Source organism: Coenobita brevimanus, chromosome 54 (assembly GCF_032717465.1).
Source record: "Coenobita brevimanus isolate Jiangsu-jjx chromosome 54, ASM3271746v2, whole genome shotgun sequence".
Classification (NCBI taxonomy): domain Eukaryota; kingdom Metazoa; phylum Arthropoda; class Malacostraca; order Decapoda; family Coenobitidae; genus Coenobita; species Coenobita brevimanus.
Window position 1 is genome coordinate 26,498,963 of NC_137007.1, and position 23,057 is coordinate 26,522,019.

The following is a 23,057-nucleotide window of genomic DNA, read 5'->3' on the forward strand; positions in this document are numbered from 1 at the left end:
CATGGAAAGCCGCCATTAGGTGACCAAGGCCGACACATGCAAGCATGTTGGAGCCTTTAAAATCGAAAATGAATGAAAAAATTAATATATATATATATATATATATATATATATATATATACACACACACATTTTATATATATATATACACACACATTTTATATATATATATACACACACACACAATTTATTTATATATATATATATATATATATATATATATATACACTCACTCATTTTATATATATATATATATATATATATATATATATATATATATATATGTGTGTGTGTGTGTCAGGACTCCATATAATTACAAATAATAATAGATACACAGATAGACAGACAGAGCTCCAGGCAAGCCTGGGAAAGGGAAATGATCTTGCAAGTTAACTGAAGAAATGTTGACAATACACAGGAAGTAGCAAGTCAGGGGATGATATAGGTAATGTGTCAGCGAGATAGCATACGAACAAAGCCTAGTGACCATACACTCACATACATACATACACACACACAGGTTTCTAGAACTTTCCAAACACAGTATAACACACATGACACGACCCCTGCTACACCATACTTTAGGAAGCAGAGCACAGAAGGAGGCTAGCATTAGAACCGACAGGTAGTGGAGAGAGTGAACAAGAAGAAGGGTCCAACTAGACTTACTTAGTATATTAAGTCTCTGTAAGACATACCCTGCTCAACTTAGATTTTCTCTGAAGATAATAAACCAAGATAAACTCCCTGTATTCATCTTTAATTCCTACTACACAAATCGAGAACCACATTTGGTGGCAGCGGTGGGAAAGAGAAATGAGCTTGCAAGTTAACTTGCAAGATCATTTCCCTTTCCCAGGCTTGCCTGGAGCTCTGTCAATCTATCTATTTATCTATTATGATTTGTATTTATAATATGGAGTCCTGACATATATATATATATATATATATATTGTATATATCTTTCCTCTTCCCTCTGTCTATGGGTGACTCTACACTAAGTGGCAATCCAAATGGTTTCCTGTGTACCAGGAAACCATTTACTACCCTAGGTGGTAACTATATAACCAAATTATGGCACTCAGTGGTTTGGTAGGTAATGAGGGCACTCCAATCGGACTGAGCCTCTGCAAGTTTCCAAGGGGTGGTTGGGGTTTATTGCTCACACAATGCCACTCAGGGATGAGAGGGGCTGGTCACTCTCATCTTACATGTCAGGACGACCTTGCCTTGCACAGGGCTCCTATGCTCCTCATGCGGCAAGACAGGCTTAGATGATGATGATATCTATATCTTTATCCATCTACCTATATACATATACAGTATATGTATGTATACCCACTGCAAACTGAGTTAGGACCTACACACAGAATTCCTATGGGAGAGTTGTCTGTCTGCTTTGTGTTTCCACCTCTACCAAGTGAATTTTGGGGGCAAGAAGTAACTGGCAACTCCTCTGGTGTTGGCAGGAGGTGGTGAAACACTCAGCATGTCAGTGCTTGCCCAAACGCGAGAGTGGGAGCATATGTTCCTGTCGTTCCGAGCCTGCACCTCCCTCTTTTTTCATATGCATTACAGTGTGCCCTGTTATTTTCCTAGAGTAGAGTTGTCATGCCTGAATAGTACTGCTCAAGGGATGAGAGGGTCCGTATCATTGCATGGAGGCAGGATAATGTCCCTATCTACACGATATGTGAACGTACTGGACACGCAAAATCGACCATCATGAAGATTCTTGCTGCAGTGTGCGGCCTGCCACCTATGTCGTACCAGAGCACAAGCATGGTGGTGGAAAGGAGTGGACAACTTCCAGAGGTACAGATACGCTTCTGAAGAGGGACGTAATCAAGAATCCTCGACTGACAACAGCAGAACTGAAGAGAATGCATCCTCAGCCATTACAGGACATCTCAAATTCGAATTATCCAACACTGCTTGCAGAAGTAGCTGGGTTTGCCAAGCCGCACCGCAGCCAAGAAACTGCTTCTCACTGACTGCATGAAGAAGCAGCGCATTCATTTTGCCAGGAAGTATGCACACTAGACATCGGATGAATGGAGAAAAGTTATGTTTTCCGATGAAAGCACATTTCAAGTGTTCCAGGTGCGTTCTGCCAAGGTTCATCGCCCTGCCTCCCATATTCGATGTGACCCTGCTTACATGGTGCCAACTGTTAAGCACCCACAATCAGTAATGGTATGGGGGTGTTCAGGTGAAATGGGAAGGAGAGGCCTCAACTTTTTTCCTAAGAACTTGATGATGAATGGTGGCCGCTACATTCAAGTTCTGAAAGATCATTTGTTAAATTTTTTTGCTATTCGTGGGTGCGACTTTTCATGCTCCATTCAGCTTCATGTCACAAGTCAAGAAAGGTGACAAAATGGCTTCACGATAATTGGATTGAGGTCCTCAACTGGCCTGGCAACAGTCCGGATATAAATCTGACAGAAAACTGCTGGGCAAAAATGAAGAAAATCATGGCAGAGAAGACACCCAATCTGGAAAACCTAAAGACTGAACTGACAAATGTTTGGTGCAAAGAAATGTCCTTAGATTACTTTAGAGATCTAAGTGATGCCATGCCAAAATGCATCGAACTGGTCCTAAAAAACAGGGGAAACGTGATTTCATATTAATGAATGGCATTTCATGAACAAACATTGTGATATAGTATGATTTCTGTGTTTTTTATTACCTTGTGGAGGAAGGTCCTAAGTCAATTTGCTGCAGCTGTATATAAAGGTGGTCCCCTACTTACAATTGTGTTAGGTTCCAAGAAACTGATCATAAGTGGAATTTATTGTAAAAATATGCATAATATACACCTAACCAACCAAACATCATAGCCTAACCAAGCCTACCTTAAATGTGCTTAGAATATTTACATTAGCCTACAGTTGGGCAAAACCATTAACACAAAGCCTATTTGATAATAAAGTGTTGCATACTTCATGTAATTTATTGAATACTGTACTGAGATCGTTGAATGTGAAAGTCCAAGTTCACATGTGATGGTCATTATGGGCTCTGTCCTGGTCATTTTGGCCATAAGTCATTTAGGCCGTAACATCCAAATGGATTATGATATGTTATGTTGTTTAGGCCGTTAGACGATTCAGCCATTTGCCAGTTGGGACATTACGGCCTAAATGACTTATGGCCGAAAAGAAGAGGACCCTCCGGGCTGCCGCCTTCATGCTGGGCAATTACCTTGAGCTTCATCTCACGAGTAATTGCCTCCCTCTTCTTCTTCTCACCAGTAGCAGGTGAGACCGATGGGCATTTCACTGACATCATCGATGTACAAAAAGCTCCGTGCATTTCTTCCAACCACTCCTCAGTCCAGCCACAGTGCTAGCTCCAGCCACACCTCGAGGGCATAACATCTATCTACCTATCAATAGCCAGATGCCCTAATCCCGCAAAGGGTGGCCACAGACAAAACGCCTCCAAGTCGCTCTGTCACCCACCATTTGACTGCCCTCCCCCTAACTCACTCCCCCCTCCCTCATATACCTATCAACTCCATCCATACACCTCATCCTCAGTCTCCCCCTCCCTCTCCCTCCCTCCACTTCACCTACATACATCCTCTCAGTCAGTCTTTTATTCTCCAGTCTCTCCCCATGTCCAAACCACCTCAGTGTATTTCTCCTGATTTTCTCAATCACATCCACATCCACCCCCTCACTCCACGTGCTCCTCTCAGGTGACTCATTTCCACTGCTCTCACTCTTGACTTGTTCACGTCTAGCAAGGTCCACGCCTCGCTTCCATACATCAGGGTAGGGATCACAATACTATCATCAAGTCACTGCTTAACTTCCATACTCACCTCCCTATTTCTCATCACCATTTTCAGTGAACCAACAACCTTCCTTCCCTGCTGTATCCTTTCATCCTTACTCATCACACTACCCAAGTACTTAAATGCACTCACATTCTCCATACCCTCACCATCCAACCTCACTGTGCATTCTGTGACTTCATTCCCCTCAAACACCATAACTTTACTCTTGTTTACATTAACTTTCAGATTCCTCCTCTTACACATTGTATCAAATTCATTCACCAAACCTTGCAACTCTCATTCATCTTCACTCAACAATACTGTATCATCTGCAAACAGCAACACCAGAATCTTCCACACCTCAACCTCATTCATTAGAGCCACCCCCACATCCGATGCCCTACCTTGCACCTCCTTTACAACCCCATCCACGTATATATTAAACACCCATGGAGACATCACACAACCCTGTTTCAGTCCCACACTGAGATCAAAGAACTCACTCAGCTCATCATCCATTCGCACCATAGCCCTAGCTCCAAACGTACATACTCTTCACAGCATTCAATAATTTCCCATCCACTCCATATATTCTTAATACCTTCCACATACCTTGCCTATCTAGTCTGTCATATGCTTTTTCCAAGTCCATGAAGGCAGCATACACTTTCTTTCCCTTCTCTAGATACTTCTCCACTAAACATCTTAGAAAAAATATCTCATCTACACACCCTTTTCCCTTCCTAAATCCCCCTTGTTCTTCTCCAACTAGCTCCTCTGTCATATGCCTAACCCTATCAATAAGTATATATTCTACCACATATTTTTCCAATCACAATAAGATGGCAAATACCCCTATGGTTACCATAGACTTCTCTCTTCCTTTTTCCTTTGCATAAAGGAACAACTATACCTGACTTCCAGTCCTCTGGATCCCTTCCCTCTTCCCAAGCCAATCTACACAACTGCCATATCCGCTCCACAACAATCTCACCCCCATGCTTCAGCATTTCACCACACACTGCATCAATTCCTGGGGCCTTTCCCATCTTGATCTTTATTGCTGCAACTAGTTCTGCCCTACTCATACATTCCCAACTTTGCCATTCATGTCTCCAATCAAAAACACTCTCTTGCTCCTCTCAAACTTATCCATACATGCTTCTATACTCGCCCGAAACTCATCTTTCACTCTTGCCACTCGGTCCTCCGTTGGTGCATACGCACATACAATCCCCCAAGCTTGTATACCTACTTTCATCTGCACCCATACAATCCTTGCACCCACTGTTCCATACTCACTTATATTCCCCTTCCACTTCTTGCTTATCATCAGACATACTCCCTCTCCTGCCCTCTCATTCTCATTAACTCCTGCACATATACCTAAACCATATTCCCATTCACTCACCTTTCACCTTTCCACTTAGTTTCTGTCAGCCCACATACATCCAGTCTTGCATCCTCAAGCACTTGAATAATCTCTCTTTTACTTCATCATTCACTCCTCTCACATTGCATGTTCCCATCCTTAGAATGTCCTTTCTCCGTTCCCTGGTCGTCGACGTATGGTCTGTCCTGGTCCGAGGCACTTTGTTCACTTGTTTAATTACTTTTGTTTATGGGGTGGGGCACTAATTCACCACCAACCCTTTTAGACGGCTCATACAACAAGCAGGGATACTGGGGGAGTATTCTTGAAACCCCCGTCAATGAGAACCGGTGAAGATTGTCAGGAGAGAAAGAACTGAATTTGCACCAGCAAGTTCAACCGTTTCATGCCTGACAATCTTCACCTGTTCTCAATGACACACCACAGACATGAAATCAGCATTATCTCACAGTCTGCACCTAATACCACTACATCTCTTACGCACCCACGTATTACAGACACTGCACAAGATGGAATTCCCATGCCATAGTGGCAAGTTGCATATGGCCACTCTCCCTCCTCTTTGACAGCACCACCACCTGTCCTAGAAATCATCAATTTTGTTATCTGTATTTACTTTTAAGTTCTTGTGTCCCATACGATCTCTCCACTTCCTAAATCTTTCCCCTGCCTCTCTTTCCTTCTCTGCAATCAACACCACATTGCCAGCATACAACACCTCCAACAGGAGGCCATTTCTGAAGTCATGTGAGAGGGCTTCCAGCACCATGATAAACAAGTGGCTCAATACTGATCCTTGATGCACACCAACATTCAAGGAAAACTCATCACTCAAACCTCCATTCATTCTCACCTGGGTGTGAGCATCCACAAACAAAGTCATAACCACTGTAACCAGCCACTCCTCAATCCCAGGCTTTCTCATTTCCCACTTTACTACCTCCCTAAGGGCTCTGTTAAAGGCCTTCTCAAAAAAAGTCCACATTTCCTATACATTTTTCCTGAAGCTGTCGAACAATGAAAATGGCATCAGTGGTCTTTTTGCTTGGCATAAACCCAAACTGCATCGCACCAATATTCACTCTTTCTCCAACCATACCTTCTTGAACTCTCTCCATTACCTTCATTATCTGGTCCAAAACTATTATCCCTCTACAGTTTCCTCTTTCCAGGACCCCCTTGTACACATTTACAATCACACTCTTCAGCAAGTCATCTGGGACAACACAGTCATTTACAATAGTATTTATCAAATCAATACATAATCCCACTCCTATATCTCCTGAGGTCTTCATCATTTCAGCAGTCAACCCGGAAAGACACCTGCTGCCTTTCCCAGCTGCATCCTGCCTATTGCCCCGCTCACAGTAGCAGCATCAATCAAAGGCCAAGGACCAAACACTAGATCTGCAGACTCCAAACCTTTCTTGTTCAAATCAAACTCGTCATTCAGCAACTGGTAATAAAGCTCTCTTCAGGTGTCTTAAATATCTTCACTGTTCACCACTATCTTTCCTTTATCATTATTCACACATTGCTCACCTATAATATCCCTGTTTTCCCTTTTCATCTGATTTGCCACCTTGAATATCATATTCTTCCTTTCAACACTACTTAGGTTATCCAGTAAAAGTCCCATAGACACAGATTTTGCCCCGCATACCTCTTTTTTAGCCCTACGTTTAGCAGCCAAGTATTCCTCTTTGTTACCATCCTTTTTCCATTCCTGGAACAGCCTTCTTTTCTCCTTAACTGCAGCTCTACACCATCACCCCACCACCATGTTACTTATGTCTTGGGGGACCCCCTGTCCACCCACACACTGAATCAGTAACATGTAGGAGAAAGCACTTAGTGTTCACTAATATTTCTGTCGACAGCTCTCTGTTCAGCCAGCACTTTATTCATCCCACAACAGAAGGTATCCCTTACTGCTTGTTTTTTCAGATTCCATATTTTCCTCCTGGGAGCAAAGGTCCTCTTCTTCGCCATCTGCTTCTTAAGCACCACATCACATATCAATAATCTGTGTTGTTGCACACACTCTTCACTCCCTGTAACTTTAACATCCCTCATCAACCTCCTATCAGCCTTCCTGACCAGGAAAGTGTCTTCCTGGCTAGTATTTCTCCCAGACTCATATGTAATCAACCTGCTCTTCTCTTCCTAAAATGCATGCTGCACAGAATGATGTTCATTGCTTTCCCAATCTTGAGTATCCTTTCCCTTTCCACATTCCTTGTACCAAATGCGCATCCCCCATGTACTCCATATCCTTGGGCAGCTTCACTCACGTGACCATTTAAGTCCCCTCCCAAGCCTACAATCTCATCATCCCCCATACCACTACTTACCTGTATCAAGATGCCCCTGAATCTATCTTTTTCTACATCATTCAAGCCAGGCTGTGGAGCATATGCTGGTATAAATGAAACTGTCAACCTACCAAACAAAATGTTCACTACTATAACGCCTTCATTCAGCTTTATTACATTCATGAAATATTCCACCCATTTTTCCTTAACCAGCACACCCACACCACCATATCCATCTGACCTTCCCTGCCAAAATATCTTATACTAACAATCCCTCCTGGCAGTCATCCTGGCTGTCCTCCCCTATACCTAATCTCCTGTACACATTCAACATCCACCCACCTCCTACTCATTGCCTCAGCTACTTCCCCCGCTCTACCCTTCGAACTACCCACATTCCAAGATGTCACTCTGATCCCCTTGGGTGATTTAGTTTCCTCAGGCTTGTGCTTTTCTCACTGTTTCTGTCATTCAGTAAAATTAAACAAAGAGGACAGACACACAACAGGCCCTGCCTATCTGCACAGTTCCAAGTCCAAGCATGGAAATTGGGACCCACAGCCCACCGCCCATGCCCAATGGCTGTGGTAGTGGCCTCAGGTCATCCTACTAGAACAGCTACGTGGACATCCACCACGCATGCACTGACACAGCTCTCTGGGGAAGGCAGTGGCTAAATTGGTAGAGAGGTGGCCTGCAATTCTAATGGACCCAGGTTTGAATCCTGGCTGGGGCCAAGACAATTTAAGGATCTGAATTCCATAAAAGCAGACTTTACTGATCAACCAGAAGACCCCCTGACATGTCGTAAAAATACCCCTGCTAATATCAATATACCAGTCCTGTGTGAGACAGCCCTAATGTGTATTCAATATGGACGGTAGATGTTAGCACCAAAGTGGTGGTGGTGGTGGTGGGGGGACTACTTTACTATTATGCACACATTGAAATGGTAGCCTCCTGGGGATCAGGCCCCTCTCTGTTGGGTAGAAGCAGCAGCCTGAGAATCACAATGCCCTGTGCCCTTGAGCACATATCTGAGGCTCATCCCATCCTGGTACCCAAAACTACATTGGCAGAGCTTGTGTCACGCCTCCCCTCAATAGGTCCACCACTAAGTGGCGGAGACAAATTTCTCTTGCCATATGCTCTTGCTGACATCAACCTGTGGCATAGTGGGGTACGTTGAGTGAAATGTAAAGCGCATGTAGAGTAGTGCATGAGACAGATAAAAGTGTTTGTGAATTATGCATAAGACAGAGAAAAGTGTTTGTGAGAGCAGTGCATGAAATACTTAGAGAAAAGTGTCCGTGAGAGTAGTGCATGAGATGGTTAGAAGAGAGCGTCTGTGAGAGTAGTGCATGAGATAAAGAAAAGTTTTTGAGAGAGTATGTTAGTTTACTCTCCAAGTTAGTGTCACACTGAAAGGTGATCAAAGGGGGATGGTCAAGATATTCTGATGGCTGGCAAAGCAGGAGCTCCAGCTCTCCCTATCACCAGCATTCCCATCGCACTTGGGAATGCCAACCTTATCAACTGGTGCTACAGCCTACTCCAGTTACTTTGGTTGTTAATTGTCAAGCTCTCATACACAGTGGCATGTCACTTGAACCATAATTTCCATCCAAACACAAGAGAATACTATGTGCTGGAAATGAAATTTCATTTGCTAAACTCTACCATAAAATACTATTATACTTGTATTGCTAGTTTCACTTAAATCTAAGATGTATTAAACATACAGTTCAGTACAGTACTCCTGTTCATGACTGGGGTGGTAAAAAAATAAAAAAATAAAAAAAAATAAGAATTAAACCATAAGCAACTTTACATAAAAAATACTTGGTAGGTAGCAACTTAATTACAATATTACATGGAACAACATTAAGGAAGGAATGACCTACTATTCATTTCAGTAAGATAGATTACAAAACGAATGTGAAGTAAAATATCCGCAGCAACCTACATGTGACATCAGTACTGTGTTGAGGTAGGGCTTACTTTGTCATGATGAAGGGTATGAGATGACCCACATGCATGGCTTCAGAAGATGGTCCTCTACCCGTATACAGGAAGAATGTTTTGCCAGCCTCCACTAGATTAAGGATCCTGAAATAATATTGCAAAGCTATTTAGATAATAGGACACATAAAAAGAAAATTTAAAAATTTAATTATGGAACACCATGGTACATCTTCCCCTTAATTTTGAAGCAATCCCTCGATTATCTGGACGGTCCATATCAGGCCGTGGTCTGTATTCTCTCATTAGGCCTTGGCTCTGCAGTAAAACCTTGATATAATGGACTTCAATAGACCAGAATTCACTTTTATCAAAATCAAGGAGATCCATCCATCCATCCATTATCCAATCCTACATTGCACCATGAGAAGCGTAGGAGCCCGGGGCTAGGCAGTTGGTCCTGACATTTAAGATGAGAGTGACCAGCCTCACTCATCCCTGAGTGGCATTACATGAGCAATCAACCCCAACCACCCCTTGGATATAAACCTTCACCAGCTCAATCTGACTGGAGCACAATAATTACCCACTAAACCACCAGGCGCCAAAATATGGTTACATGGTTACCACCCAGCGTAGTAAATGGTTTCCTGGTACACAGGAAACCATTTGGCTTGTTACTCAGTGTACAGTCACCCACAGGTTGAAGGAAGTGGAAAGAATGAAGGAAAGAAAGACAGAAGAGGGAGTGTAAAGTCACCCATAGGCAGAAGGACAAGGAAAGAATGAAGGAAAGAAAGACAGAAGAGAATGGAAGGAAAGAAGGATGGAGAGGAAAGGGAAGACACCCGAGAGCAACACTACATCTAGTGAGTGGATGGTGAGCGTCCCCACCTACCACAAATCAAAGAGATACTGGATACTGGACTAAATTCTTATATATCAGAATAAATCAGATTAAGCCAGAAGCAGTCCAGATTGCCTGACCACTTCAGCTATGTTCACCAAAATAAGGTAAATAAAAGATATGTTTATCTTTGTACAGTACAGTACACCCTCATTATCGACGGGGGTTAGGTACCTAAGATACCCGTCGATGCCTAAAACCGTCGATACCGATTTTCATCTGGTCAGGTACCCTTTATTTATATACTTTAGTATCCCTTCAATCACTCGTATGTAATATGCAGTTTAGTTTTAGTGTTTCTTATAAATAAATTAGTTAGGCAATTGAAAAACTGAATATCATAATAAAACTACTTATATTAAGTAAACAATTATGGAAAAAATAGCATAATCTCTGATGTTAATGCATAGTGGTCGTACACTGGACCTCAACTTGTAATGGCTGCTGTATCATCACTTCTCTCTCCACTTGCACCTCACTCCATCTAAAAATAAAAGGCGAAACCAGCAGTTGTAGCCATCCATATGTTTACATAACCGAGTGTAAAAAAAAAAAAAAAAAAAAAAAAAGCAGCAGTGGTGGTCATTCATATGTTCTAATAACTGAGAGTGTGAGGCAAGTGTTACGTTAGATCAGCTGTTCGCACCGATCTTCACAACACACGCCGGTGCTGTTAGCTCATACCAGAGAGACCACGCTCTCCTATTTACTTTCATTCTCAAGAGCTTCCTTTCATTCTTGATATTCCATTTCTCCCAGACCTAAATTTTCACGACTGTATGGCAGTTTATACTATCAAAGATGAATCTTAGCCTAGCTTTCGCTAGGATCTTCTTTTAGGAAAATTCAACTCTCCTTATGCTCGTATATTTCATATTTAATCTCTGCCTAACTTTTGCAAGAAATATCCTTTATTGACAAAAAATCCAACTCGTCTTTAACATTATAACAAATGATACAGGAGCATGGATTTTATCATATGTCCTTCTGCATTACCACACAACAGCACAGACACACGATCTTTTGCTGCTTTAAAGCCTGGCGCACTTTTCTCCTCCTTCGAAATGTACGTTCTTTTAGGCATTTTCTTCCACCACAGGCGTGTTTCGTCCCCATTAAACACTTGTTCATGCCTGTACCCTTTCTCCCTTATAAGTTCAGCAAAGTCACGTGGGTACGATTCTCCTGCTATCTGATCTGCTGAAGCTGCTACACCAGTCATCCTAATGTTATGTAGGCCATACCTTTTCTTAAAATTCTCGAACCAGCCCTTGCTGGCTGCAAATTTCTTTTGCCTAGAAGCACCAACATTACTAGGCCTATCACCATCGTCATTACTTTCATCACCATCATCACTATTTTCACCTGCCTCACTTTCATCACCATTATCTTCGCCAACACCACTGCTTTCACCAGCAAACTGAGCATAGAGTTGTTTTGCTTTGTTTCTGATGAACTGGGAGTCTAGTGGCACGTGTCGACGGTTTAAGTCCTCAATCCAAATATTCAGTGCCTTTTCCACCTTCACCAAGACATCATCTCTCACATGCATCGTTACTTTAGCCAATCCTGGTGTGCACGAAGCCAGAGCATCTTTAATGTCTTTTTCTCTCCGTTTTATGCCACAAACACTGGACTCATTCATGCCATACTCGCGACCAACCGCTGCATAGCTCATTCCACTTCTAAGTTTTTGTAATATTTCGTTCTTTACTTCCAAGGTAAGTACTTTCCTTGCTCTCTTAGCTGCCGTATTTCCAGTTAGAGTGTTACAAGGGCGCTTCGGAGCCTTGATGATCGCGAAAGCACGATAGATGTGGCTGAACACGATATGAGAACAACAGACAAACATGTACTGATGCTGTTGTTTGTTGGGTCGGCGGGAACATGCCGCGAGCAGCCAGAGACACCTGGCAGGATGGCGCGCAAACTTGCTAGGAGGTGCCAATACAATTCTTTATTTTTTTATTTTTTTAATAATAATAATTTAACTCCCAGGAGACAAAAAAGCCGTCGATAATCAAATCCGTCAATAAAAAAAAAACGTCGATAATGAGGGTGTACTGTACAGTATTATTATATATATTATACCATTTGATCTGTAGTGAATATATTTTGCAGTACAGTACTGCAATGGTAGCAAAAACAGTTTAAATACTGTTGGTGCGATCCGGGCTAATGTCTGATATGTTGCAAAAAGTCCAGGTTAGCAGGGGGATGTCCAGATGTCTCGTTTATCAGATTTCACTTTTTTTGGAATGGCTTGGACCCCAGTTAGTCCATTATAGTGAGGATTTACTGTATTATATCCATATATGGATTTATTTGTCCGTAACCGGACATAAAAAGTTCTGGCTTCAGTGGCCAGCAAGACTACAAAGTACACTCAATCCTCGTAAATCGCGTGTTTATAAATCACGGATTCGTAAATCACAGCTAAGTGGCTGTCAGACTGCCGGCACCCTTAAATCGCTGTTAAGTCACGAAAATCGCCGATCTAGGCACCGAAGTGGGCCTTTTCCGAGGAGAATCGTAAACCACGGCATTCAATTTGAAAATCACGACCTAACAACCAATCACCTGGAGGCAAGTGTGCATACTAATGCCGCCATGTTGTTGTTGTTCTTTCTGCCAACCCGCACACTACAGAGCATTGCCGTGGAGTAGGAGAGCTATCCCCCCTATCTCCTACCGTCCATGGCCCCTCCCGAACCCCCGATGAAGCGCTCTAAGCAGTATGGCATCAAGAAGCACTGAAGCAGCCGCCGTTGTTGTACAGTCAACGTTTGGAGCTCATTTGTCGTGTTGAGAAGGGAGAGAAATTTGCAAGGCTGTCGAAAGAATTTGGGAAGAACGAGTTGACCATAAGGACGATCTACAAAAACAGGGAGAAAGTGAAGAAGTGCATCAAAGTTTACAGGACCGGGCTCATTGACGGCCGGGTACGGTGCAGAGACGAGGCAGTAATCTGGACAGAAAGATGTCTGGAGATGTTCGTCCTGAGGCAGGCAAGGAAGAATATTCCGGTCAACGGCTCGGTCATCAGGGAGAAGGCTAAGAGTTTTCACAAAATGGCAAGTCAGCAGCTCGGTATCAACCCCCCTAAGCCCTTCCATGCTAGCCATGGGTGGTTGTCTAACTTTCTGACAAGGAAGCACCTGAAGAACGTGCACACGACTGGAGAGAGAGCGTCTGCTGACGTGGCCGCGGCAGAGGACTTTCCAACCGTCCTCCAGGCAGTTTTGGAGGAAGGGGGTTATACAGCAGAAACTGTTTTCAACATGGACGGACTGGACTCCAGGAAAAAGCTGCCTTTCACCACATACATCCCACGTCAACACCGAAATACCCGGGAAAGGAAGCTCGACAAGGGGTGCTACACAGTGATTTTTTGTACCAATGCCAAGGGAACACTCAAGATGAAGCCTTTTGTAATTAATAAGACAAGAAAACCCCGCGCCTTCCGCAACCTCGAAGACATGGATCAATCAGGGGTGTATTGGCATCAGCAGGCTAAGGCATGGGCTACTACAGGCTTAGTCATGGACTGGTTTGACAGATTTGTTGAGGATGCGAAGGCTCATTGCAAGTGTGTTAAAGTGCCGTTCAAAGTGTTGCTGCTCATGGACAGCACTCCTGCTCACCCAAAAGCCCTAACCTCACGTCACCCCAGCGTCAAAGTTATGTTCCTCCCACCCAACACCACCTCTCTTCTCCAGCCACTTGACCAGGAGATAATAGTGAATACGAAGCTGTTTTACACCCAGTTATTTTATCGCCAGTTTACCTCAGCTGTCATCGACAATGCACCGGAGCAGCAGCTGCTGAGAGAGAGCACGGCAGACAGCAGCGACAGTGAGACAGAGGTGGGTGTTGTTGAGCCTGACCCCAGAGAAAGTCGGGAGGTGTTGTCTGTGTACCAGTTCTGGAGGAAATTTAAAATCAAGGACTCTATTGATGCACTACTAGAGGCCTGGGGCAAGCTTAATGTTGCAACGATTGCACGTGCCTGGCGCTTTCTCCTGCCTAACCACATGAGTGACAACGCGCCAACTCAGAGTGTAGAGGACAACGTACAGGCTGTTGTTCAACTGGGTTGGAATCTGCCAGGCTGTGGTGAAGTGTCAGCTAGTGACATAATGGACGTGATTACTGAGAAGGTTGATGATGCTGAGGCTGTCGTGGAGGCTGTTATACAAGACGACGAGCACTTGGAAAGGCAGAATAACTGTGAAGTGTGTGAAGTGAATGAGCAGGAACATGGAGAGCCTTCTATGAAGGAGCTCAGTGATTTGCTTATTTACGTAGACTTGGCCAAGGAGATTGTGAAATCCATTGAACGTGATGAGGAAAGGTGTAGTGAGAGTTTTGGTCACCTAGAAAAAGCGGTGCGTTTTTACAAGGACTTGCATAATCGTGGAGTTAATGAGAAACATCAGGAACTCATCACCCACTATTTTGCCTGGGTAAGGGCAGAAGCTGAGCCTGAACCACAGCCTGGCCCTTCACACACTGAGGACGTGGATGACGTAGCATCTGTTATCTCTGAGGCAGATTTTGAGGGCTTCCTGAGGGAGGCAGAGGAGCTGGAGAAGGGAGAACAGCATGAGGGAGCACCCCCACCTCATGCTGAGAGGTTCTAAGTTCTTCCCAACACCACCCCACTCCGTTCACTTAAGCAATATCGTCATAGGATTCAGGTGAGATCCCTTAACATTGCTTATTTCTATTTAATACATGCACTGAATATTCCTAAATTTGTATGTTTGTGTTTGACAGTGCCTAGATAGGTGTAGGTAGGGTGCTGTGGGGGGTGGTTGGTCAAAGTCCAGACCCATTTTAATTTTTCACATAAGAGTTATTATTTATAAACCACGGAATTTGTAAATCACAGCAGTGGTCCAGACCCAAATTGCCGTGATTTACGAGGATTGAGTGTAAAAAAAAATGTCCATTGGGTGACTCACTGGCCTATCTGTCCACGTGTGGGTAATAGACCGTAACCCAAAAGCTCAGCTAAAATGGCTATCTGGCTCCCTACCGAATAATTGAAATTCTCTGGCCACCCTGAACACTGGTAACATACCAGCCAACGAGGAGGAAGACAGAGCATTACCCACAAGCTGAGCGAGAATGATTGTACGGATCCCTACCGAATGGTTGAAATCCCCTGGCCACCCTGATCACCGGTAGTGTTCCGACAGCGCGCGAGGAAAGCAAAGTGAAACATATATACAAGCTGAGCTAAAATGGTTGCACAGGTTTTTACTGAATAGTCAAAGTCCCCCGGCCAGCTGGATCAATGGGAATGTACTGGCCTCAGAGGAGTAACACACAGCCTAACCCACAAGCAGAACAAAAACACCTGTCTGCCTCCTCACCCAACAGTGAAAGTCCCCTGGCATTCCTCGCTCCCCCCCCCACCAGTCCCTCCCCATGCTCACTGCCGCCTGGCTTATCTCCTTCCCTCTCCCTCAGTCCTCCCCTACCCACGCATTGTCCACCATCCCTGCATGAGTTTTTTAGCGATTTATTCGAATACTATTGGTCAAACCAAAATTCCAAAAACACCTAAGAGAAAGCTCATGAAATTCTGCATCTGGATATATGCTTAGCCTTTGCACAGAGTGGGCAAAATTTTGCACTAGGATGTTGATAAGTTAATTGAAAGTATTTTTTTACTTGTGGCGGGGGGGACACAACCTGGCCGCACTATGGGGTGGTACTACTACTCTGCGGCCAGGTTGTGTTAGGAAGAATACTGCCACCGTATTCCCTGCGTGTCGTAAAAGGCGACTAAAAGGGGCGGGGTGAGGGGACTAGGGACCCCCTCCTCTGTTTTTTAGTTCCTAAAAAGAGACAGGCCAGAGAAAGGGATGGGGGATGGAGTTATCCCCGTACCCTGAAGATTGGGTCTATGAATGTGCGTGGATGTAGTACAATTGAGGCTAAAAGGGAGGAGATTGGGAGAATGTTTGTGAGAAGAAAGTTGGATGTGTTAGCTTTGAGTGAAACGAAGATGAAAGGGAAGGGGGAATCTATGTTTGGAAGTGTGAATGGAAGATTGTCAGGTGTTGATAGAGGAAGGGCAAGAGAAGGTGTGGCCTTGTTAGTGAGTCCGGAAGTACAGCAGTGTGTGATTGAATGGAAGGAGGTGTCATCGAGACTGATGTGGGTGAAAGCGAAATTTGAACGTGAGTTGTGGGTGTTTGTGAGTGCATATGGGCCTGGTAGTGAAAGGGATGAACAAGAGAGGGAGTCTTTCTGGAATGATGTTGATGAGTGTCTGCAGAGTTTTGGAGCGAATGTGAATGTGGTAATGATGGGAGATCTGAATGCTAGAGTGGGAAATGTAGCAGTTGAAGGCGTAGTTGGTATGCATGGTGTGCCTGGAAGAAATGAAAATGGGGAACGAATGATAGCGATGTGTGTTGAGCGAGAGATGGTGATTGGGAATACGCTGTTTGAGAAGAAAGATATTTATAAGTATACATGGGTGAGACAGGAGGGTGGAAGGGTTGTTGATAGAGCCTTGATGGACTATGTGGTTGTGTCTAGGAATGTAATAGGAAGATTGTTGGATGTGAGTTCTGAGAGGGGAGGGTGGAGGTATGTCTGACCACTACCTGGTGGAGGGAAAGTTAAGAGTAGGTAAGAGATGGGTGAGAGCTAGGAGGGTTAGGTGTGGCAGGGAGGTTTTGAAAGTGAGTGAGTTGGATAAAAGAGAGAAAAAGATAGAGTATCAGGAGAAATTGAGAGATGAGTGGAACGCAGTGAAAGATCGGGAAAATGGCAGCGTGGAGGAGGAATGGCAGTTGTTTAAGAGTGCTGTGGTGGGGCATGCAGAAGAGGTGTGTGGTGTGAGACATGTGGGTGGTGGTGTAAGAAAAGGAAGTGAATGGTGGTGCGAGGAAGTAAGTATGGCTGTGGCTGAGAAGAGATGTGCATATGAAGTGTGGCTGCAGAGGAAGGATGAGATGTCATATGAAAGGTATAAGGAAAAGAGGAATAGAGCGAGAAGGGGCTGTGCGTGATGCTAAAGTGGAAGCAGATGAGAGGTGGGTAGGCGGCTGACAGAGAATTTTCAACAGAATAAGAAAATGTTTTGGAAGGAGGTGAAAAGGGTGCGAAAGGGAGAGTCTGGGAAGGAAGAACGAGTAAAAGCAGAGGATGGAAGGATGTTAATTGAGATGGATGCAGTAAGGAAGAGATGGGCAGAGTATTTTGAAAGATTGTTAAATGTAGAGGAGGAAAGGGTGGCTGAGATTGTGGCAGATAGAAGGGTGCAAGGAATAAATGTGTTGGGAGAGTTGAATGATTCTTTGATCACGAAGGAGGAAGTGGAGAAGGCAGTAAAGGAGATGAAAACAGGGAAAGCTGCAGGTATGGATGGGTGTGCTGTGTGGAATGCCTGAAGGGTGGTGGAGTGAATATTGTTGACTGGTTAGTAAGATTATTGAATGTGTGCTTTGAGAAAGGTATGGTGCCAGTTGACTGGGCAAGTGCTTGTGTGGTCCCGTTGTATAAAGGCAAGGGTGATAAGTATGAATGTACTAGCTTTAGGGGTATAAGTCTGTTGAGTGTTGTAGGTAAAGTGTATGGTAGAGTGTTAATTATGAGAGTTAGAGAGGGTACAGAGGGAGTGATTAGTGATGAGCAGTGTGGCTTTAGGAGAGGGAGGGGATGCGTTGATCAGGTGTTTGCTGTGAGACAAGTGTGTGAAAAGTATTTAGCGAAAGGCAAGGATGTGTTTTGGGCATTTTTGGATTTAGAGAAATCTTATGATAGAATTGATAGGGAGGCTTTTGTGGACTGTTTTAAGATTGTATGGACTTGATGGTAGGTTACTAAAAGGGGTGAAAAGTTTTTATGTAAATAGTAGAGCGTGTGTAAGAGTGGGAAATGCTGTGAGTGATTGGTTTCCCGTGAGAGTGGGGCTGCGACAGGGATGTGTGATGTCGCCTTGGTTGTTTAATATTTACATGGATGGTGTTGTAAGGGAGGTGAATGCAAGAGTTTTAGGTGGAGGTCTGAGTCTGGTAAATGTTGATGGAGGAGAGGGAATCTGAAGCAGCTGCTTTTTGCAGATGATACTGCACTGGTGACTGATTCAGAGGAGAGATTGAGACAGTTGGTAGAGGAGTTTGGAAGGGTGTGTGAAAGGAGGAAATTGAAAGTAAATGAGAATAAGAGTAAAGTGATGAAGTGTACGAGGTTGATAGATGGTAGGGGGATGAATATAGTTTTGAATGGTGAGTTGCTTGAGGAGGTAGATTGTTTTAAATATCTAGGGTCACATGTTGCTGTGGATGGAAGAATAGATGCAGAAGTGAAGTTTAGAATAAATGAAGTAGGAAAGGTGCTGGGAGGAATGAAAAAAGTGTTTAAATGTCGTTCGCTTAGAATGGATGTAAAGAGAAGGCTGTATGAGGGTGTTGTGGTACCGACTGCATTATATGGGGCTGAAACATGGAATATGGGTGTAGCAGAGAGGAAAAGTTTGAATGTAATGGAGATGAGATGTCTGAGGAGTATGTGTGGAGTGACGCGTATGGATCGAGTGCGAAATGATGAAGTGCGAAGGAGAACTGGAGTTGTTCGGGAGATGGCTGGTAGAGTTGAGCAGAGGGTGTTGCAATGGTTTGGGCATATGGAGAGAATGGATAATGAGCGATTGGTGAAAAAGATAACTAGATCTGATGTGAGAGGTGTAAGACTGAGAGGAAGACCACGAATAGGATGGATGGACAGTGTGAAGAGAGCGCTGGATGCGAGAGGGATGTCTGTTGAGCAAGGAAGAGTGGCTGTGCATGACAGAAATAAATGGAGAGAAATTGTGAATGAATAAGTGATGACGCAGCCCTGAGGGGATATTCTCCCGCTTTTGGTCTGATCAGCTAGTCAGGTCAGGTGCGGGTAAGGGGATGGGTCTGTTATGATGTGGCAGGGGTAAACCAGTTCTGCTGTCGGGCCCTGCTGTGGATGTCACTGATTGCATTGCGCAGTTGACCCTTGTGCGTTGTGATGCAGTGAGGATCTGTCCGTTCTCCCCTTTGGGGCTAAGATGCGAATAAATGTGTTTGAATGGATGAGTAAATGGAGAGTGAGTCGTCCTGTCTCGGCTACCTCCCTTTCCTTGGGGGAAGCAGCCTAGGTATATAGATAGATAGAGATTTTTTTACTCTCCAACAAGTTTATTCTCACTGCGTTTTTGTACTTTTGCTCATCAGTTTTGGGTTTTTTAAGATTATCCTATAGTATAAACACCAGTGAAGATGATGGTATACAATTTACACAAACATACCCAATTTCTAGGGGGCATACTGAAATTGAAAAAAATGTTTTTCTTTGTGTCATAAAGCCAGCCATCACTCTTGCTATCTCAGAAACTTTTTGAATTCCCGAAAGGGTAAAAAATACTGCAATCGTCATCTTCATTGAATTTTTTTGTGGACTTTTGTTATTTATGCATTACTTTCTTAGTGTCTAACATTACACTGAATATTTCCACGTGTGTTCTGATGTCTAAATACAGCTGGAAGACCAGAAAACACTGACAAAATTAGGAGGGATACTGTACATTATAGGTAGGATATTTGTGGATTTTTTTATTTGTTTGTTTATGCATTGTTTTCTTACTGTCTAGCATCACACTGGATATTCCAATGTGTGTTTTGATGTCTAAATACTGCTGAAAGACCACAGAACACTGCCCAAATTAGGAGGGGTACTGCACACATTGGTAGTTTTTTTTTTTTTTTTTTTAATTGCATATGCATTGTTTTCTTAGTGTTTAGGATTATATTGCATACTGAAATGTGTGCTTTGATGTCTAAAAACAGCCAAAAGACCTCAGAACACTGCCAAAATTAGGAGGAAGTACTGTACATATTAGTTGGGATTTGCATATTGGTATTTTCATTTTTTTCATTTATTTTGTTGTTGTTGTTTATGCCTTGTTTTTTGTTGTTGTGAGCATTGTGCCTTGACAGTAAGTGTAGCGAAAGAGTAAAGTGATGGTTGCTGGGAGAGAAGGTAACTCCCAGTGCGATGTTACAGTAAATGGAGAGAGAATGGAACTGGGACAAGAGTTCAAATATCTGGGTTCTGGGTACAGTGATAGAGAGGAAATTATGCAGAAGTAGTTGAAAGTAGGGTGACACACAGAAGGAAAGTAGCTGGTGCAATGAAGGTCTTGGTAAGAAACAGAGGCTTGAGTGTTGCAGCTGAACGACGCTTACATGAAGGAATGTTAGTGCCACCTTTAACATATGGATGTGAGACTATGGTGTGGCATGCAAATGGAAAGGCAAGAGTTAGAGCAGTGGAGATGGGAATGGTGAGGAATGTATGTGGAGTACAGGGAGTGGATATGACACGAAATAATGTGATTCGTGACAGATGTGGAGTGAGGAAGTCTGCAGACACCATAATCTAATTGTGTGTACTGAGATGGTATGGTCATGTGGAAAGAATGGGTACCAATAGAGTGGTGGAAAAGGTATATCTGAGCGAATCTGAAGGAGGGAGGAGGCAAGGTAGGCCAAGGAAGAGGTGGACGGATATGGTGGATGAGTGTGTGTGAGGAAGAGAGGTTTGGAAGTTAGTGAGGTTAGGGAACTGACAAAAGATCAAGCTGGATGGATAAATATTGTGAGGAGAAGTGCATGAACAGGGATTTGGCACCCCTTTTAATGTGACAGCATCTGCATTGACTCTATCAGATACATTTACGTGAAGCTACAGGACGTGGTGAATGTTTTTGGCGTATCAGATAGAGCCAGGATTCCAAGGGCTTGAATGATGAGTGGCCCAATGGATTGGGCAAATAAGGGCTGTCTGGACACTGCTACTCCTCACCCTGTCCTAGGGTGGGAAAGGAGGTCTGGATGATGATGATGATGATGATGATGATGATGTTTATGCATTGTTTTCTTAGTGTTTAGGATTATATTGCATATTCTAATGTGTGTTTTGATGTCTAAGAAGAGCCGAAAGAGTGCAGAACACTGCCAAAATTAGGAAGGGTACTGTACATATTGGAGGATTTTTTTTTTTTCATGCATTGTCTTCTTCGTGTTTAGGATTATATTGCATACTGCAATGCAATGTGTGTTTTGATGTCTAAAAACAGCCAAAAGACCACAGAACACTGCTCAAATTTGGTGGGGTACTGTACTTATAAGTTGAGTACTGTATGGGAATAGGTGGGGTATGGGTAATGTAGATGATATTGCTCCATATCTGGAGACTGCCCGTATCTGGTCATGCCTTTGGCTTTAATAAGACGTCAAATGAATGAACTTACTTCCCAATTAAACTTCCCACTGCTGCATCTAAAGATTCTCCTCACACTACAATGCCTTCATTTTCAGTCTTTCTATTCTGAAATTTATGGTATAGAATTACTTGTCAGCATCAGAGGTGGTGGTAGTTCTAGGAATTTTTTCAGGGGATGGGGGGACTGGAGAAAGAACAAAAATTTCCCCAATATGTATGGTTGAATTCAGAAGTAAGAAGGTTAGCTAGGAGAGATAAAAGAAGATGTGTGGATGAAAAGGTTGCAGAGACTGAAATCTTAATAAACAAAAATGATGGACAGAGTCAAAGAATAGCATATGAATCGATTAGAGAACTGAGTGGTAATGCAGGTAAACGCAAGGAAATACCAGTTAGAGACAGGGAAGGAAATTTATTGACCAAAGATGGAGATATTAAAAACAGATGGAAAGAGCATTTTGAGACAGTTCTTAATAGACCAATACCACCAGAAGAGGATATACCGTCTGCTCAGGAAGATTTAAATATAGAAACAGGAGAGTTGAGGCTTGCAGAAGTGGAGAAAGCAGTAAAACAGTTAAAGAATAATAAGGCACCAGGGGAGGATGGTTTATTTCTGGAAATGTTTAAAGTGGAGGGGGATAGATTAATAATGATCTTGACCAAGCTATTCAGTAAGATATGGGTGACGGGGTTACTACCGTCAGTTTGGAAGAATGGTGTAATTGTTAAAGTTCCGAAGAAGGGAGACCTGAGTGAATGTGGTAATTGGAGGGGAATCTCTTTGTCACCGATAGCTTTGAAAGTTTTCAGTAGAGTGTTGTTAAATAGGTTGGAGCCGGTGGTTGAGGGTATTCTGAGGGATGAACAGGCTGGTTTTAGAAAGGGACGTGGTTGCAATGATCAGATCTTTATAGTTAGGCATTTGATGCAGCAAGTTAATGAAATGAGAGTACCGTTAAGTCTTTGTTTTGTTGATTTTGAAAAGGCTTTTGATAGTGTTTCGAGAGAGACTATGGGGAAGATCATGAGACATTATGGAATACCAGAGGAGTTTGTGAGGGTCATTATGAACATGCATGAGGACACATTTTGTAAAGTGATGGTTGATGGTTGTCAATACCAGAGGAGTTTGTGAGGGTCATTATGAACATGCATGAGGAAACATTTTGTAAAGTGATGGTTGATGGTTGTCTGAGTGATTCGTTTGAAGTCAAGTCCGGAGTAATTCAAGGTGGTGTTCTATCGCCTTTACTATTTATATTGGTCATTGATTACATTATGAAACGCGTTGGAACAGAAACCGGTGCAGGTATACTTTGGGGAGAGAACAGGAAACTTTTGGATTTAGATTATGCAGATGATATAGTTTTGATTTGTGATGGGCCAGAAGAGATGCAGTGAGTGTTG

At 43.3% G+C, this 23,057-nt stretch overlaps 1 protein-coding gene across 2 annotated transcripts in view; it reads right to left on the reverse strand.

Annotated features, from left to right (window-relative positions):
* TrpRS (Tryptophanyl-tRNA synthetase) overlaps positions 1 to 23,057 on the reverse strand; it is a 413,379-nt gene that overhangs the window by 242,218 nt on the left and 148,104 nt on the right. Inside the window, exon 5 of one of the 2 annotated variants that reach the window (XM_080273390.1) lies at positions 9,500 to 9,607. The exons of the other annotated variant lie outside the window; for it this stretch is intronic. Within the exon in view, the coding sequence (XP_080129516.1) occupies positions 9,500 to 9,607 (108 nt within the window). The remainder of the gene's footprint in view (positions 1 to 9,499; positions 9,608 to 23,057) is intronic. 2 annotated transcript variants of the gene reach the window in all.